At 44.6% G+C, this 18,643-nt stretch overlaps 1 protein-coding gene and 1 pseudogene across 6 annotated transcripts in view; one reads left to right on the top strand and one right to left on the bottom strand.

Annotated features, from left to right (window-relative positions):
• The first annotated feature begins 908 nt into the window (after nt 1-908).
• The window catches only part of ANXA2 (annexin A2), a 49,467-nt gene continuing 31,732 nt past the window's right edge, over nt 909-18,643 (top strand). The window contains exons 1-4 of one of the 6 annotated variants that reach the window (XM_063596695.1): nt 1,134-1,172; nt 1,777-1,857; nt 13,030-13,088; nt 16,672-16,771. In XM_063596695.1, the coding sequence (XP_063452765.1) occupies nt 13,041-13,088; nt 16,672-16,771 (148 nt within the window). In that variant the 5' untranslated portion in view covers nt 1,134-1,172; nt 1,777-1,857; nt 13,030-13,040. Of the gene's footprint in view, nt 1,001-1,102; nt 1,245-1,776; nt 1,858-13,029; nt 13,089-16,671; nt 16,772-18,643 lie in introns of those variants that run through there. The other 5 variants (XM_063596696.1, XM_003827916.6, XM_063596694.1 and 2 more) reach the window with 5 other exon arrangements.
• LOC129393950 (large ribosomal subunit protein eL42-like) lies at nt 8,332-8,785 on the bottom strand (annotated as a pseudogene).

The raw sequence follows: 18,643 nt of genomic DNA, 5'->3' as shown, positions 1-18,643 counted from the left end.
CACACACACACACTTGGAAGAAAAGTGAGAAACAGCAAAACCGAGCAAGGGAGTTGGCTAACTGGCGGCAAGAAACTCTCTCTCTCTCTCTCTCTCTCTCTCTCTCTCTCTCTCTCTCTCTCTCGGAAGAAGAGCGAGTAACAGCAACACCGAGCAAGGGAGTTGGCTAAACGGCTGCAAGAAACACACACACACACACACACACACACACACCACACATACACACACACACCCCAGCAGTCATGAAAGAAGGACGAGAGGAAAGTTCTTTGTTGAAACTCCGGGTTCAAAGCTATGCTGCAAGAAACACACACACACACACACACACACACACACTCTCTGGGTTCAAAGCTATGGGCCCCACCCCGCTCAGGACTGCCTGCCACGAGGCCGCGCAGAGATGCCCCAGGCGCGGAGAGAAGCGGAGCACAGCCGTGCTAGGGACAGGGGCGCCACCCTGGGCGGGACTGAGGTGGGATCCTGGCTCCCGGCTTTGGCCTCCCAGCCCAGGCTCGGGGCTTCCTGGCGCTCGGAGGCCGGGGCGGGCCAGGCTTTGCAGCACAGGGCGAATCTCCCTCCCTCCCCGGGCGTCCCCCGGGAACTGGCGGCCAGAGGTTAAGCTGACATGTTTGCAGACGGTAATGGGGCGCTGGATGCCAACAGCCCCAGCTCAGGGGAGTCCAGATTTATGTTACTTGGAACAATTCTTTCCTCCATTGCATTAACGCCAAAAAAAAAAAAAAAAAAAAAGCCACTTAATCAAGCCCAGAGTCTACTACTAAAGTCTTGTTAATTTATTAACCCAAGCCGAGGCTGAGAGCTCGACGTGGCACTTAAGAAGTAAAATGAGGAAAGGAGGAAGAAACGGGGTCCCTGTGGGCCTCGGGGCAGCCTCGGCCGGGCTTTCTCGGAGGGCAGGGCCAGGGGCGCTGGGGCCGCTCCCGCGTGGCGCGGCTCGGGAGCGTTCCAGGGCGCGGTCCCTGCGGGCCGGCGGGCCGGGGTGAGTCACCCCTGACTTGGGGTGGGAGCGGGCCGTGTAAGGGGGAGGCGGGGCGGGGCGGGGCGGGCCTCGCCTCGCCTGGGGAGGATGTGGCGGGTATAAAAGCCCCACCCAGGCCAGCCGGCTCTGCTCAGCATTTGGGGACGCTCTCAGCTCTCGGCGCACGGCCCAGGTAAGCGGGGCGCGCCCTGCCCGCCCGCGATGGGCCGCCAGCTAGCGGGGTGCGGAGACGCTGGGAAGAAGGGTACGGCCTGGCAGGGAGGCCCCGGCAACTGGCCCCGGAGGCCGTCGGGGGCAGGGGGCTGAAGGGACGGCCGGCACTGGAGAGTCTTTGGGGAGGGGGCTCAGGGACAAGGTGTTTGGGGCAGGGGTGAGGGGCCACCGGCGCTCGGGCCGGGAGGGTGCAGGGCAGAGGTGGTGGGGGGTCGGGCTTCCCCAAGAAGCCCTAGCGGGAGCGGGGCGAGGCGGCGTGGGGAGGGGGGCGGAGGGAGGCCCCGCATTCCAGACGCGCCAGGCGCCGCCGAGGCAGGGCGTGGCCGCCCAGGGAGCCGCAGGTCCCCGGCGCAGCAGTAGCAAGTGGGCTTTCCACCGCCCTCTAGAAAGTGCCCCCCATCTGCTCTAAGTTACTGTACTCGAAACAAACGCGCGCTTGTGGAGTTGAACCGACCAGCAGGAGGGAAGTAGCGGGGGAAGATGAGAGGGGGGAGTGTGAGTAGGCACCCCTCAGCCCCGCATAAAAGAAGACATTAAAACGTCAGTTATTCCCCTTGGTCTAGGTTATCTTGTAGCATAGCAACTTCGGATTTCACTCTGCCCGGAGAGTTTCCCGCTTGGTTGAACACATTGGCCTCAGGAAGGTAGTGTCCCCCATGATTCTGTGGGGAGGGTTGTCCTGTTACTCGCCATGATGTGACAATGAGTCAGGAACTGAGAGAGAAGGGCGTGGCCCCGGGGCCTCTCCCTTCTGGCCGCTCTGTGCAGCTGGCCCCAGTGCTGGTGTGGAGGGCTTGGTTGGGTTCCATCAGCCGGCTGTTGAGAAGAAGGAGGGGAACACAGATAAGTTTCCTTATCTGGGAAGGTGGCTTAAGGATGCCTATTCTTACCACCACCCAGAGTTATTGGAGATTTCAAAAAACACAGTCGTTAGGTAATAAATGTGTAAAGTACACAAAAAACAAAGTGCTGTGCAAATGCAAAGTGTTATTTTTGTAGTAACATTGCCGTTTTAAAGCTGTGGGTGTTCTGAGTGCGTGTGTAAAAGAGCAGTGGCCTCATGGGTGCACACTGGGCCATTACCAAGAACCTTAAGTTGTTGGTGTGCAAAGGCCTGGGCCCCAGACTATACTGATGGATTCTGTTCACACGTGTGTGCTACTGTGCCTGTCTGGAACTTGGTGACTTGGAATGCAGAATGCGCTTTCCCACTGAAACAGTGTTGCAGAAGGTGCTGACGTTCCCAGGCTAGCCCTGAAAGACCTTTTTAACATGCACTGCCTAATTATGGGATTGGTGGTGGGGAGGTGGAGGGTAGTGAGGGGCAATGTGTGTGTAGGAAGACTAAATCACTGAAATATTTTTCTGGAACTTTTTTTAGCTTTAAGGTTGACGCTGAGTAAATTATTTCAATTGGAAAATTATGTCTTTGCCCCTGTTCCACTTTCTTTTTTCCACCTTCCACCTCCTTAGAGACGCTCTTCTGGCTCTTCCGTGACGCATTACAACAGCCATCCAGGCCGGTCCAGTTACGCTGCATTCCTTCCTCCTTCCCATTTCGGCGGACGTGCATCCAGCTAGAGACTAGCAGATTGAATCGATATTCATTAAGTTAGGAATGGTTGATGGTCCTAAGAGCCTCAGCAACCGAGAGGAGTCTTGTTATTTAAAAAACAACGATACTGGGCGTGGTCGTGGGCCTGTAGTCCCAGCTGCTCTAGCTAGTGGATCTCTTGAGTCCGAGGCCAATGTGAGGAACATAGCAAGACCCAGTCTCAAAAAATAAATACATAAAATAATAATAATAAAGAACCCTCGTTCACCTAAACAGATCTATAATTTATAGAACGTAAAGCAGTAATATTCAGGCAATATTAAGGAAGATTTTTGGTAAGACTGGGGCAGCAGAGGTACCCTTGATGGGCAAGGGCCAGGAGTCCTGCTTAGTAATTTCTTCCCTTCTTCCAAGTCTGTCGATTATCTAAAGGTCAAGGGTTTCTCCAAAAGTGTCCCTTGCATCTGCAGTGGGAGGATGTGACATCTATGTGCATTTTTACAATTGGAGGTTTGTGATTTGGAGACCGTTTAGATTTTGTAATTTCCCGCAGTGCCAACTAGACTGCCTGTGGTAAATGCCCAGGAAATATTGCTGACTCACTGACTTTGATTAGGAGCTCAGTCTTGCACTGGAGACTCAATATTTAGCATCTTGTGTCTTTGAGCTATTAAACTATGGTATTGATTGACATTAGGCTCGCAGTCATGGCCATTAGTTTCCCGGCTAATTTCTGATTTAAGTAGTTTTCCTGGCAAAGTAGATGTGCTTCTATAATTGCTATTGATTTTGAGGGCTGTAGGCTCTTCCTACACCATTGGGCCTAGAATCTGGCACTAATGCATTGTCTGGAGCCTTTGTTCTCACCCTTTGCTTGTGCAGACCCTGGAGCCTGCGGAGACATTTTTCATTAAAGGAGAGCGGGATTGTCACAAAAGGAGTCTCAGGCTCTAGTGGGCTGCTTTAAACAACCATTTATTCCACAAAATATTAATTACCTACTGTGTTCCACTCATAGTTATGGGCACTAGGGATACAGCAGTGAACAAAGCAGACCCCCACCAAAAAGAAAATCCCTGCTCTTTAGACCTTAAATCTGGCGGAGAGAGAAAGAAAAGAGACAAAATAAGTGAATTGTTGGATTTTAAACTTTATATTTTCCCAAATTAATACTAGTTTCTAAACTTGGTGGGAGTTCATTTCCCCTTTAATCCAGCTGTTCCACAGACCTAAACTTCACATTTTACCTACCTCGGGGAAGTTTTGCTTAAAATTATGGTGTCTTAAGCTGCCTTCCAGATTCAATTGTGAGAATTAAATAGAAATGGAATGTTCCTCTTTTTTTCACATGAGAATCCTCTTCACTTTCCCTGGTGCCACACCCTATTCTAGTTGTAGGCCACACCAGAGGAAATTCCAGTCCTTCAAAAAAATTCTTTCCACCCATTCACTGCCTGGTATCTTTTTTCTTCTGCTGTTGCCAGAGGCAGTCCTCATCTACTTTCTCGAGGGACAGGTCAGCAGTAGGGGTCAGGAGATGCCCATATTTGTCCTTCTGGGTGGTTCTACCAGATGACTTCCAAATCTCCCTTCTAGGGTACACCCTGAAGCTGTTTTTTTTTTCTTTTTTTTTCTTTTGAGATGGAGCCTGGCTCTGTCACCCAGCCTGGAGTGTAGTCGCACGATCTCTCCTCACTGTAGCCTCCGCCTCCCAGGTTCAAGTGATTCTCCAGCCTCACCCTCCCGAGTAGCTGGGATTACAGGTGCCTACCACCATGCCGGGCTAATCTTTGTATTTTTAGTAGAGACAGGGTTTCATCATGTTGGCCAGGCTGGTCTGGAACTGTTGAGCTCAAGTGATCCGCCTGTCTCGGCTTCCCAAACTGCTGGGATTACAGGCGTGAGCCACTATGCCTGGCCCACCCTGAAGCTTTTAATCCAGCTGAGCTCAACCTTGTTAGAGGACAAGTCGGTAGCACCAAAGTGGCCTGAGTTTTACCCCAGGTGTGGTGTAGAAATTTCTTATTCTAGGAAGTGACTGTGTTATGGAGCCCTTTGTCCATGTCCTTTGTCTCCCTGCCACACCCAGGCTATACACTCACAGCTCAGAGGAAATCAGAGTCCTAAGGCCACTCATACATCCTGCCTCTTTGCTGCCTTCTTGCTAGGAGTTGTAGGTTACGTTCCCATGTGGTCCTATGGACAGAGCTAGGACCCAAGTATCCCTGACAGTACAGAGGTGGGGGGCATGGCTATATGTTGATAAGAGGCTGCCCTGAAGCGACCTGCTGGGCTTTGCTAAGATTTGCAGAAGTTGGTGATTTAAGCCTCCAGCTCTGAATGCACGGAACTGGAACTGCATTTGAAATGTCCAGTCTGAGGGAGAGAGAAAATTGAGGAAGGAGAGTGTGTTGGAAAAGAAGAAAAAAAGACTTTCTAATATAGAAAGACCCAGTGTGTGTAAACCATCCCAAGATGAAATTGAATGCCTATCGTGTGCCAGGCACTGTGCTCAGACCTATGAGGAAACAGGAGGGAGTTAAGTTGGAAACCCTGTGGGCGGATAATACAGAAGACAGACTTTACACATGTAACCCTAATGTTGCACAGACACACAAAAAGCTGCGGAAGCACAGGGCAAGGAGGGGTGTGTGAGAAAGGCGGCATTTATGATTTCCTGTATCCTAAAGACTCATTCAGATGTCAGCTAATTAAGATTGAGGTTCCTGGTGGAGGGAACTTAGAAAGTGCTGAGCGTGTTTGGAGAAGAGTTAACAGTCCAGTTAACTCTTCTGTGCAGGATGCGTGTATGCATGTATGTGTGTATAGAAGATATTTAAGGAAAGGTAGGTAAGTCCACAGTGTGGAAGGTCTTGAATGCTGACATTAGACTTTTTTCTGTAGGCGGCCAGGCCCTGTTGAAAATACAATATGTGGGCCATAAAACACTGAAATTGAGTTGTAGACTTGAAGGCCTGGATTTCCCAACCCTGAAAGTGCTTCACGCCAAGTGACATCATTCTTCCTGCCGGTCTCTTTCCACCCACTCCAACCCCAGATCAGGATACCAGCAGAGAGAGGCTGTGTGAGAGCATGAAGCTGCAACAAGTCAGTAGGGAGCAAACAAATATTGATTCAGATCAGGCCACAGAAGAGACAAGCTGGAGCAAGTGCTGTGTGTCCCTCCTGCTCAGTTTGATCAAGGTCACTGGGCCGAATTCCAGGAATTCTGGGGAATGAGTTGGCCCTGTGACTCAGTCATTAATCAAGACCATAAAACCAAGGAGAAGAATATCTGCTTTCAAAAAGGTTCTGTTAAATAAAGATGCAGTAGGTGGGTGGAGGATGGAGTACAGTGGGAACCCCTCTCCTCACCCAGTACATGCTTTTTTTTTTTTTTTTTTTAGTTTAAAATTCCAGTGTGGCCTGTAGACTGTGTGTCCAGGACTGTGTACAGTAAGAGTTTTGATGGAGAAACCCAACTCTCCACACTCCCACCTCTACCCATTTTTGCTTTAAAATCTTCATTTGAATCATCAGTCCCTGATTGATTCACCATGGTTGCTAAGAATCTGTTTTGTGGTAACACATCAACACTCCACGTTTAAACTGTGAAGTGGGTGTGTCCACAAAACTTCTGGATTAGACTCAGATTTGCCTGTGCAGACCAGCCCTGTTGCAGTATGTTTTTGTTTGTTCAGATTAACATTTGGGCTTTTTGGAACTCGTTCTTAATTCAGTTCAGTAGAATGTGTTTTTACTATTTGAAGTGTTGACTTTTAAGTTTTCTTTTGTTTGTTTGTTTTAACCTTTTTGTAAACTTCTGCTCTTCTTTTGGGGAGTGAAGTTAAAACTGCTTCACTTGTCCTTTTTTTGTTTGTAACTGCACTTTCGTAGTGAAGCAGTAGAATACAATAAAATCTATAGAGTTTTTTTTTTTTTTAATAAGGACAAACCCTTAAATTATTAGGTTGGTACAAAAGTTCATTGTGGTTTTTGCCATTAAAAGTAATGGCAGTTATTTTTGCACCAACCTAAATAATATAGTCCTTATGTTAAATGTAAATGACTTGTTTCTCAATAACTGCACTGATTTCATTAATGATCAGCCTTGCACTGTGAGCTTTTTTAGCCAGGCATTCACAGTCTCATTTATCAGCCTTTTCAAGGCAGAAGAAACTGTTCTTTTCATTAGGGTGGGGCCAAGTGACCTGTTTTCCTACCCAAGTGGTGAATGATTTTAAACCAGTTTGAGGTGGGTATGGCTCTTATCAGTGAGTCTCCCTGTACCTCTAGTTTATTTCCTTAAACAGAAGAACGTTCTCTGATAAAGGGTCATTTTAATGATGTTGTCTAGTGACCCTGCCCTCCCTGGGAATGGAAGGCACGGCACTGATGTGTATGTAGATGTGCTCATCAACAGATTGAATTTGCTGATTTTTTTTTTTTTTTCTTGTTGGCGAGTTGAAACCAGTCGGCAAGCTGGGTGAGGTTGAAGTGTTGGAAAGAGTGGTGCAAACTGCCATTTTCATGTTCTTTAGAGAAGTCTGCCAGAAAAGGAGTAGTGGTTCTGTTTTTAATGGGTTTATGAGTTTTATACGGTGATGAGGAGTGAGTAGAGGTGAAATTGTCTCATACAGCATGTAGGCTTTATTTTTTATTTTCATTCAAAACAGTAAGTACGCTGAAGTCAGAGTAGTTGTTTTCAGTAAGAAAATTCTGCCTCCAGAGCAAATGTTTTGGTGAATAGATAAATATGAGTACTGAGTCCCAATCATTTTGGCTTATAGGTTCCCCAGTATTTCCATAGGCAAGCTTAACTTTGCACCATTCAGAGACTTATATTTTAGGTTCCCCACAGGGCACCCCACTGGACGTGGCTCATTTTCCAGCCTGTAGTCTTGTTCTTCTGCCACCCTGGGGCATTATTCCTCTTCGCCTCTCCCCAGGCCTTCCCCCTTGCTTCTTGGCTGGAACCTCCCGTGGTGATTCACCCTTCTCAGCCTAGGCAGACAGCACCTCCCTGTTAAGCCCTTAACTAATCCCGCTCTGATGACTGATCTTTCTCTCTGTGTCTTAATCACTTGGAATAAAGAACCATTGTGGTGAGGTTGAAAGGGCATTGGCCCAGGAGTCTGGGGATCTGGGTTTTGGCCCTGCCTCAGCTACTTAATTCACTGGGTGACCCTGGACTAGACTCTCAGTGTGTCACAGAGGCACGAAGGGAAGAGAGCTCAAAGGTCCTGCAGGGTGGAAGTCTGCATTTCACAGTTTTATAAGTGTCTTTTATATCCTTTAATATAGTGCAGGCTCAGCGTATGCTTGGTATGGGTTCGTTGATTAATTCCTTGCGTATTACCAGTGTTTGTAACCTACAGTAGCACTGCCAAGACTTCCTTTTCCTGCTTTCAAGGATAGCAGCACACTGACACATTCTCATTAGTCAAATATGCTATATTAAACTAATGTTTTAACAAACAGTGAATCGCAAAGCCAACTGTTCCTTCCAGCGAATAATAGATCATATGCAAAATGACTTTGCATTGCTAGGGGATTTGATGGAGTGAAGAAGCAAGCACTGTATTTTATTTCTTTTTATTTTGTTTTGTTTTTTGGACATAACCTCAAGATTTTATTGTCCTCATAATAAAACAAAAGATGATGCTTAGAACTGGATCACTTGGCCCTTTCTTTTGTTATCTCCTCCCAGTTGAAAATGTTTGCATGTCTTAACAGCCAGCATTTTCTTAGATCTGCAGATGGGGTCAGCACACTCAAGCCTCAGCACAACCTCCTTTGTAATTTTACCCGTTTTCCAGAAAATTGCCTTAGTCTACCCACCATAGTCACTCTGCTTCTTGTCATAACGCTGCTTTCCCTGGGCATACAGGGAGTCCTGGTATTGTGCTGTTTTGTGGGGTTGGTGCTTGCCACACTTCTTACAGAAAGCCCAGTGGGTTTTAGGAATGTTCACCATGTTTTCCGGAATGCTATCGGCATGGGAGGAAAGAGGCCATATTTTATTTCTAGGGTGAAAATGTTTGCCATTAAACTCGCATGAAGTAGGAAATATTTATATGGATACAAAAGGCACCTGCATGGGATAATGTCAAATTTCATAGATACTGCTTTGTGGTAAGTGTGACTTTGTGGTTATTGTGATGTTTGTGTTTTGTTTTTTTTTTCTGCAAAATGGTTATAAATAATATAAATGTTATGCAAAATAGCAACTCATTGTTTTCAAGTTGATTTAGCACCTGCATTATGTAAAGATAATCTGAAATCTGTAGGGGGACTGGGACTATGTAGGGAAGATGAGGTCAACCATATACTCTCTACTGCTTTGAATTGTACCTATGCATTCACCATTTGAATACTTGGCACGTGTAGGGCACTTAAAACATTCTGCCGAATGGATGAATGAAGTATCAAAAAGTGCCCTGGCAGTGAAAGGCAAGATAGAGTTCTGTAGAGTAGGGGTCGTGGTGACCCTGTTGGAGCAGATACTGAAGTAGTGGTGAGTGCGGAGAGGCAAGTCACATTTTGGCCCTAGTCTACTTTAGCTGGGGAGTAAACAGAGGGAACTGTTTACTGTTTACAGGATTCTGATGCTCATCTTTGAAGGCTGGGCTCTGCTGGAGGACGATTTTGAATGACGTCAAATGATTTTGACAAGATTAAATGGGGAGATTTAGTTGGTGGTGGCATGCAGGACTGATTTGATGAAAGAGCAGCACAGTTATGAATGGTGAAACCGAAAGGAAGATTTGTGGGGCTTTTAACAGTCTCCTCAAGGTGTTGTGGCTGTGGGAGAAGAATTAACATGAATGGAGAGTGTAAAGAAGCCTATCAGATTGTCTTTGATCTGCACAGTACTGGGGAGTCCCATGTGGGACACGGGTAGGCAGCAGTCTACAAAGCTCAGAGCTGGAAAGACAACTTGAAAGAACAACACAATAAAAAGTTACCGTGCCTCTAGTTGAGATTTTCTAAACATCGGAACCGATGTGAGGTACCTGATTTCATAAACAAGTGGAATTTAATCTATACTCTCTAAGTGGAAACAACTCTGTTTGCAACTCTGACTTGCTAGTTCCCTGGTATTGCTTTTGTTTTATGTTTGGCATTTTTTATTTCTCGCCTGTTTATGGTAGAGACTAGAATTCTGCACAGCAGATGACAACAGTTTATCCCCTGCTGCAGACCTGGTCCAGTTCTGACTGAGTCCAGGGGTGATAGTTGAGGCCAGGGCTTGGGTGGTTTGATGTCCATCCTAGGAGTTTCATCTCTGCTTCGGTAATTCTCGGGCTGAGGGATACTGATGAGACCCTCTAGAATGTTTCTTGGTCCATGTTGAAGTTGGAGATTTCTTGCTCTGTCAAGAAGACTGTCAGCCTGGGCAACGTAACGCGACATTATCTCTACTGAAAAAAAAAAGCCAGGTGTAGTGGCACACGCCTGTAGTCCCAGCTACTTGGGAGGCTGAGGCAGGAGGATCTCTTGAGTCCTGGAGATCAAGGCTGCAGTGAGCTATGATTGCACCACTGGACTCCAGCCTGGGTAACAGAGAGAGAAACCCTGTCTCAGACAAAAAAAAAAAAAAAAAAAAAGGGCTAGGTGTGGTGGCTCACCCCTGTAATCTCAGTGCTTTGGTAGGCTAAGGCGGAGGGATTGCTTGAGCCCAGGAATTCAAGACCAGCCTGGGCAACACAGTGGGACCTTGTCTCTACTGAAACATTAAAAAAAAAAAGGAAAAAAAATGGAAAAAGGAAAAAGGAAATTAAATGGAAATAAGATATATTCAACATATCATAGTTGTAACTGTAATATATGATCAATATATAAATTATTGGGCTGGACACAGTGGTTTATGCCCATAATCTCAGTGCTTGGATCACTTGAGCCTAGGAGTTCGAGACCAGCCTGGGCAACATAGCAAGACCCTGCCTTTACCAAGAAAGAAATTATAAATGAGAGATTTTATGTATTTTTTTCATACTATGTCTTCAAAATTCAATATGTCCTTTACACTTATAGCACATCTCAGTTTGAATTGACCACATTTCAGATGCTTTGCAGCCACATGAGGCTGGTGGCTACTGTATTGGATGGTTCTGCTACAGAGCAAGACTATTTTAAATTGTCTTTTTTTTTTTTTTGAGACGGAGTTTTGCTCTTGTTGCCCAGGCTGGAGTGCAGTGGTGTGATCTCAGCTCACTGCTACCTCTGCCTTCTGGTTTCAAGCTCTTCTCGTGTCTCAGCCTCCTGAGTAGTTGGGATTACAGGCGCCCGCCCCCACGCCCGGCTAATTTTTGTATTTTTAGTAGAGATGGGGTTTCACCATGTTGGCCAGGCTAGTCTCTATCTCCTGACCTCGTGATCCGCCTGCCTCGGCCTCCCAAAGTGCTGGGATTACAGGTGTGAGCCACTGCACCTGGCCGATTGTCTTCATTTTTAGGAAAGTTTTAGGTTCATGGCAAAGTTGAACGGAAAATACGAAGAATGCCCATGTTCCCCTGTTCCCACATACGCATAGCTTCCACTGTCAACATCCTGTATCAGCGTGGTACATTTGTTAGAACTGATGAACCTACATTGACACATCATTATCACTCAAAGTCCATCGTTTACATTAGCATTCACTGTTAGTGTTGTACATGGATGCATCCACCCTTACAATATCATATAGAATCATTTCAGTGCCTTAATAATCCCCTCCCCTGAATCCCTGATCTTTTTGCTGTCCCCATAATTTTGCCTTTTCCAGAATGGTATGAAGTTGGAACTATACACTATGTTACCTTTTCAGTTGGCTTCTTTTACTCAGCAATGTGCAATTTAGGTTCCTCTGTGTCTTTTCATGGCTTGATGGCTCATTTCTTTTCAGTGCTGAATAATATTCCATGTCTGAATGTACCACAGTTTATTTCTAGAGCAATACTTTTTACAAACCAGAATTATGCCCCAACGGTGGGACAAATTGGGGTGGGGAGGCTGTTTGAGAGTTGTGAGTGTGGGGGAAGTGGAAGGTCTTTGACTGACTTTTCGCTGTGCATGAAAAGCTTCTGTGAACATCAAGAAGAGAGTAGTGGTCTGGGGGAGAGCCCAGGATGAGAATCTTGCAAAAATACATCCTTCACCACAACTAAAGGCGAATCCTTTCCTCTTACATTTCCCCACTTTCTTCCCACACCAGGCCTGGGATCTGCTTAGTCCAGAATGTTCCTATAAGTTAGCAAATATCTATGTCGCATACTCTCGCCAAACCAGCTTTATGAAAATATTTAGACTAAACAAAGTGAAGAGAATAGAAAGCTGAATTTGCATGTGTGCAGTTTCCTTGATCAAAGAATATTAAGCACAAAGAGACCAAAGCAGGAGTCGCTGCAACTTAAATGTCGTTCCTGTCTATTTCAGGACGCAGCTCTACTCTATTTTCTTTATTCTTGGGGTGATTATGTTGATGACCTGTCTTGTCTCTGTTGAGATAAATTTACCACCAATTGAGCACTCCTTATTGGCAGGGATTGGGTGTATCAATTCCGAGAACTGTATGATTGCAAAGCTGGAAAGCCAATTCATCAGGCTATTGTTTTGCCGCCCCATTAAGTATATTAACTGGAAGATGACTTCATTTCAACCATTTCAAATCTTAAATACAACAGATTCAGTCCTTTATGGAATGAGTTAAGGTCAGAAAATCTGTCCATCGTCTTTCTCATAAATACTTTAATATCTTCCAAGTATCATTGGACTAAGAAAGTAATTATGGGTAATAATAAAGGTTCCAATTAAGAATTAGGGCAACATGAAAATGCTACTAATTTCGATTCACATCGTAGCTTTCAGGTCCTTCTCAATATGTTTAATTACTCGTGAGAAATACAGAAGTAGTGGCTGGTTTGGCAAGCCCATCACCTTTTATGAGAAGTAGAAGACTCAGTTTTATCCGGTCTGAACAGGTTGCATTAGCCATGGGGAACATTTTGTTTTTGCATTCACAAATCAGTCTCCCCAGGTTCTGTTTACACAGAGGAAGAGAAAGACTGGCTAGTTTAGTAGTCCATCCCAACCCAAGGCAGACCATCTCTGAGGTTTAGTTTTTACAGTCGTAAGATGGGAATTGCATCTGTTTGCAAAAACTACTCTAATACCGTCAGAGGAAATGGTCCGAGGAGTAGAAATTAGCATAATGAATCGCTGTGCTTCAGAGTAAAGGAAAGCCTCTTCATAAAGACTTTTTGTTGTACTTTTTTTCCAGCTTCCTTCAAAATGTCTACTGTTCACGAAATCCTGTGCAAGCTCAGCTTGGAGGGTGATGTAAGTATATCACTTTCACTTTATATAATTTTTGCAACTTGGACATCTCTCTGGATAACCATGTTACTCTCTATCCTTGTACATCTAAGGAAGATGGGGACAATTCAGACAGTCATCATTTGGTTCTCCTCTTTCTCAATACTTCAGCTGTTCCTAGTAGTTCAATTTGAAGGAAATATCATGGCACTGGAAACTTTTCTTGTCCTCACATTAAAATTGGACAGAATTAGTGACACTGGAATGGCTGGAATTTTATTCTGCCATACTTAGCATGTCATTGGTAATAATTGTTATGATGGTACATGACTTTTAATGTCATGTCCTGGGATTTTATTACTGGTTGGCATAAGCCACAGCCATATCAAAAATAATTCTGCATCTTTTGGGTTTCTTACAGTGTCCAGGAAGTTATTCCAGATGAAGACTTATACTTTTATTTTATTTATTCATTTATTTATTTTTTGAGATGGAGTCTCACTCTGTTGCCAGGCTGGAGTGCAGTGGCGTGATCTCGGCTCACTGCAACCTCCACCTCCTGGGTTCAAGCGATTCTCCTGCCTCAGCCTCCCGAGTAGCTGGGACTACAGGCATGCACCACTACACCCAGCTAATTTTTGTATTTTTATTTGAGACCGGGTTTCACCATGTTGGCCAGGATGGTTTTGATCTCTTGACTTCGTGATCTGCCTGCCTTGGCCTCCCAAAGTGCTGGGATTACAGGTGGGAGCCACCATGCCTGGCTCGAGGACCTATACTTTAAAAAATTTCACACCTGGAAAATATTTTCTCTAAAAAAGCTAGGATATTTCTTTTAAAAAACCAAGAATATAATGAAATTATTATAATTCATCTGTTTCCTTTTTTTCTGTGGCTATTAGGGAATTTAGAACTAAACTGAATTTTCTTTCATAGGAAATATGTGAACCTAGAAATTCTGTTGCATTTGTTTCTTTTTTTTACAATTAAAAAATTTAAGCTATATGTGAAGTTAAAATTATTTCAAATACTTTTAGAATCAAGTGGAATATAAATTATGAATATGTAAAATAGCTAATGATACTATACATCTTCCAGGTCATCTTGGCAGAAATGGCTTTTACGCAAACTCAGCACTGATACTGGTTTGTAGCCATATCCGACAGATCTTTCAAAATATTTTTTGATTGAAATTAAAATGCAATGAATCACTCAACAGAGGGTTGACAGTGACTTGGGTCACATGGTGCAAGACCCTTTGTATTGTTCATGGTACTTGCCATCAAAATGTTCAAATTAATGGAGCCTGTGAAAGCGCAGGTTGTATGGAGTATAAAGCCTATAGAGTTTTTTTAAAATCTTTTTTCTTCTTGAAACGTGTGCATGCTGTTTTTGGGAACAATACAAACTGCATGTTGAGGTCAGACAAATTCAGGTGCTAAATAATTTGTTTCTCTAATGGACTTAGATTGTATTTGCTATCAGGTTTTATAAGAGGGCTTTTTGTGTAGCCTCTGAAGTTACTCTAGTATATTTGTTATGTGTGGAGAGGTGGGGCAGAAATAGAAAATGTCACATGTTCCCCATTATTTTAAGGAAAGAAAAGATAACTTTGTCTCACTAATTTCATTTCAGACAAGTGGATTTTATAGGTAATAGGTTCAATTCTCGATTTAATTTCATTTCCAGAGACACTATAAAATGACACAAAACTTTTCCCCCTCACTGTTGTTTTTGGAACAAGACGACATATCTCCTGGTAAATGCAGTCATACATGATATGGCTCAATGCCTGGACTGCCTGCCTTGTAAATAACTGATGGCACTCTTAATAAATGGGAAAATGTTTTTCCTTAGATTTCATCCACATTTTATAGCTACCATAGCAAACACACTGAGTATTTCAAAATAGCACTTTGCCTTTTTCCTGAATGTGTGCTCCGTGTCATCAAGTTCATCTTACTGGAAAGTTTAAGTGGTAAAATTAGATGGAACATACTTTGATAATGCATTGCATGTCAGGTTATAAATATGAACTGGATTTAATATTTGGCCAAGATAGTCCTCACAAGTGCATTTGGAAACATTTGTCAAATGCTGAACTTAGATTTCTGGCCTCTCCTGGGAGTCGTCCAGATACAGGAAGGCATCTTAGATGCTCACCTATACAGTCTCCGTGCTAATAAAATGGAATGGCGTGGGTGCTGGGTGGTTTATAATGTGATGCCTGTGGGTGGAGAAGTAACTCATGGATCTTGGCCTTTTCACTCTTCACAGAAACTGCGCCAAGGCCAAGTCATCACATTATATGGGCATTATGTGCTGGGGGGGTTGGGGTGGGTTGCAGGATGGGAGCCTTGATGTTGAGGATGGGCAGTGATGCTGCCTCCACCAGCCATCAGCCAACCACAACCACAATGTACATCCTCTTTGTCTGCCCTTAGCTTTGGGACTGGGTAGCAGGGAGAGGGAAAACTATAAGAGCATTTCAAAGAAGGAGGGAAGTTAATACCTTGAAAGGAGAACTGACGTAGAAGCACGCCATTGTCCTTACCTCAATCTGGAATGGGAGATTCCCATCTGTCAGATCAGGAAGGATAATGAGCTTTGAAAAGCACTGAAAGGCCGGGCGTGGTGGCTCACGCCTGTAATCCCAGCACTTTGGGAGGCCAAGATGGGAGGATCACTAGAGCCCAGGAGTTCAAGAGCAGCCTGGGCAACACGGCGAAATCCTGTCTCTACAAAAAATAAGAAAAAATTAGCCCGGTGTGATGGCAGGTGCCTGTAATCCCAGATACTCAGGAGGCTGATGTGGGAGGATCATCTGAGCCCAGGAGGTTGAGGCTGCACTGAGCCATGATCACACCATTGCATTCCAGCATGGGCAACAGAGTGAGACCCTACCTAAGAAAAGAAAGAAAAGGAAAGAAAAGCATTGGGAAAGGAAGAGGGTATGGTTTAAAAGGCAATAAGAAATCTTAGGAAGAGTGGAGCGTGGTAGGCACAAGGGATGGTGTTAAAGGCAGAGGGAAGGATACAGAGGAGAGGGGGGGAAACACAAGGAGGATGTGGGCCGTCTGGCCAGACCACCTTGGTGCCACAGTGGTGACCAAAGTAAAGAGGTGGGAGAAGCTGCTTCCCTCATTTATCTGAATTGTAAGCTCAGCAACACTGGCCCAGTAGAAATTCATGTACCTGTAGCAGAAACTTGGCTAAACACCCTTGTCATTGAGGCATTTCCACATTTTCAGCTTATTTCGAATTGTTGCCAGCCCAGTTTAATGGTCTTCAGAGCCGTCCTGAGTAAATGCTGGCTTCAGGTCTCCAGCTTTGCATTGTCTACTTTTGATCTCTCACTAAAAGTAGGATGAAAAGTTGAAATTGAGACAGCATATTCTAAACTAGCTGAGCCTTTGAAGAATTCTTATTAGAAAAAATGAAATTGCTTGCGTGAAGTGTGATGGTGTGTTAATACCTACGTAGTTACCTGGTATGAGAATGATCTGAATTGTTAAAAGAAACAATAGGAAAACATATTAGGAATTGTTATTTCAACAAGAGGATTTTAAATGTGTGTCATTTGAATATGTTTATCTTTTAACCTTAGCACTCTACACCCCCAAGCGCATATGGGTCTGTCAAAGCCTATACTAACTTTGATGCTGAGCGGGATGCTTTGAACATTGAAACAGCCATCAAGACCAAAGGTAGGTGATACATTTGTTCTCTTCTTGTCAGGGTCTTACTGAGACATTTTTGGTTGTCTCTTTATTCTCCCTCAAATCGCCATACATTGGCGATTTGAAATTGTCATCGAGCTTTAATGGAGTGGATCCAGACCTAGCTCAACCCATGCCTCCTTTCCTTCCTTCCCTCCCTCCTTTCTTTTTCCTTTTCTCCTTCCCTCCCTTCTCCCTTTCTTCCTTCTCTCCCTCTTTCTCTTTCTCCCTTCTTCCTGCTCTTCCTTCCTTCCTCCCTCCCTCCCTCCCTTCCCTCCCTTCTTTCCTTTCCTCCCTCCCTTCCATTCTTTCCTCCCCCACCCCCCGTTTCTTCTCTTTGGAGAGATGTACAACATGAGATAGTATTTTAACCAAGTAATGGTTAAAAGGAATCAGTCTGGGAGCCAGATCTGGTCCTATGGGTATGCTTTTGGGTGCAGCTCTTCACTTTGAGGCTTCAGTCCCTCTTCTGCAAGGAAGAAGTTGGTCATAGTGGTCCCTAAGGGCATTTTTTGTTCCAAGTCCCCTTTAATTTAATTACATTTGCTGGAAAAATGCTGGGAAAATCTTACTGCATAGCTCTTAGATTGATCTAGAGAGTGAAAAATTCAGACTTTTTTTGTTTTGTTTTGTTTTTAAACCCCTGTAAGTTCTGCTGCTCCTTAGGCCTGGAGCTGGAATTAGAAGAGCTGTCAGAATGAGTGTATTTCCTCAAGTTCTAGGATGAGTAAGAGGAGACCAGGAGGCGTAAAAGCCTTCCTCTTGAAATAAAGCAAATATAGTGCTAATTGGTTAGGGTTGAGCAAGAGCTTCTTATGGTCATTATATTGTTTTCTGGGTCTACAAAATAGGATGTTCAGACTTTCTGGGCTTATATGAATTAAGCAATCCTTGGGGTTGTCCCATCCCCTGAATCCCTGAAAAATATTGCAGCTCTTGTGGTGACTTTTGTGATTCTCCACTTTTCCCCCCTTGGATAAAGCACTTCCTTTCACCATGAGGCCAGATTGGGATGCAGACGTGACCCAGCACAATTAGAGCTGCTGCTGGTTCGTGCCCCTGGTGAAGAGCCATGTCACATTTTTCTCTTCTATGTACAGCGTTTTAACTTACTGACACACTTATATAGTTCACATACGGTTCGTTGAAAGACTGAGAAACCTCAACCAGGGTGACCTGGGAACCTATAACTAGGATGACGTCCTGGTTTATGCCTGCGTATTTACTAATAGTGCACCTTTCACTCTCAGAACTGTCTTATTTTGGAGGATACATTACATGGTCACCTTTCCTAAAACCTTGTAGAATCTGGTGACCTTGTTTCCAGAGACAGGAAGTAGAGTAGAAAAATCCACTTAACGTTCTATGGTTCTAACAAGATGTGAGGATTTATTTGCATCATCTGCCTTGGGGAAGCCTTATGTTCTGCAGTTGCTGTGGACCACCCCCCAGATGATTGTCTGCACAGCTGAGGGCAGAATAATGAAGCATCCAAATTAGAGCTTTAAAAAAAAAATCTTTTTTTTTTTTTTTTTTTTTTGAGATGGAGTTTCACTCTTGTTGCCCAGGCTGGAGTGCAAGGACATCATCTCGGCTCGCTACAACCTCCACCTCCCAGGTTCAAGCGATTCTCCTGCCTCAGCCTCCCTAATAGCTGGAATTACAGGCACACACCACCATGCCCAGCTAATTTTCTGCTTTTAGTAGAGACAGGGTTTCTCCATGTTGGTCAGCCTGGTCTCGAACTCCCTCACCTCTGGTGATCCGCCCGCCTTGGCCTCCCAAAGTGCTGGGAGTACAGGTATGAGCCATCCCACCCAGCCCAATCTTTTTTCTTTCTTTTTTTTTTTTTGGTGCATT

This window comes from Pan paniscus, chromosome 16 (assembly GCF_029289425.2).
Source record: "Pan paniscus chromosome 16, NHGRI_mPanPan1-v2.0_pri, whole genome shotgun sequence".
NCBI classification, from domain to species: domain Eukaryota; kingdom Metazoa; phylum Chordata; class Mammalia; order Primates; family Hominidae; genus Pan; species Pan paniscus.
Note: the sequence above shows the minus strand (reverse complement) of the source record. Positions and strands in the feature narration are given on the sequence as shown.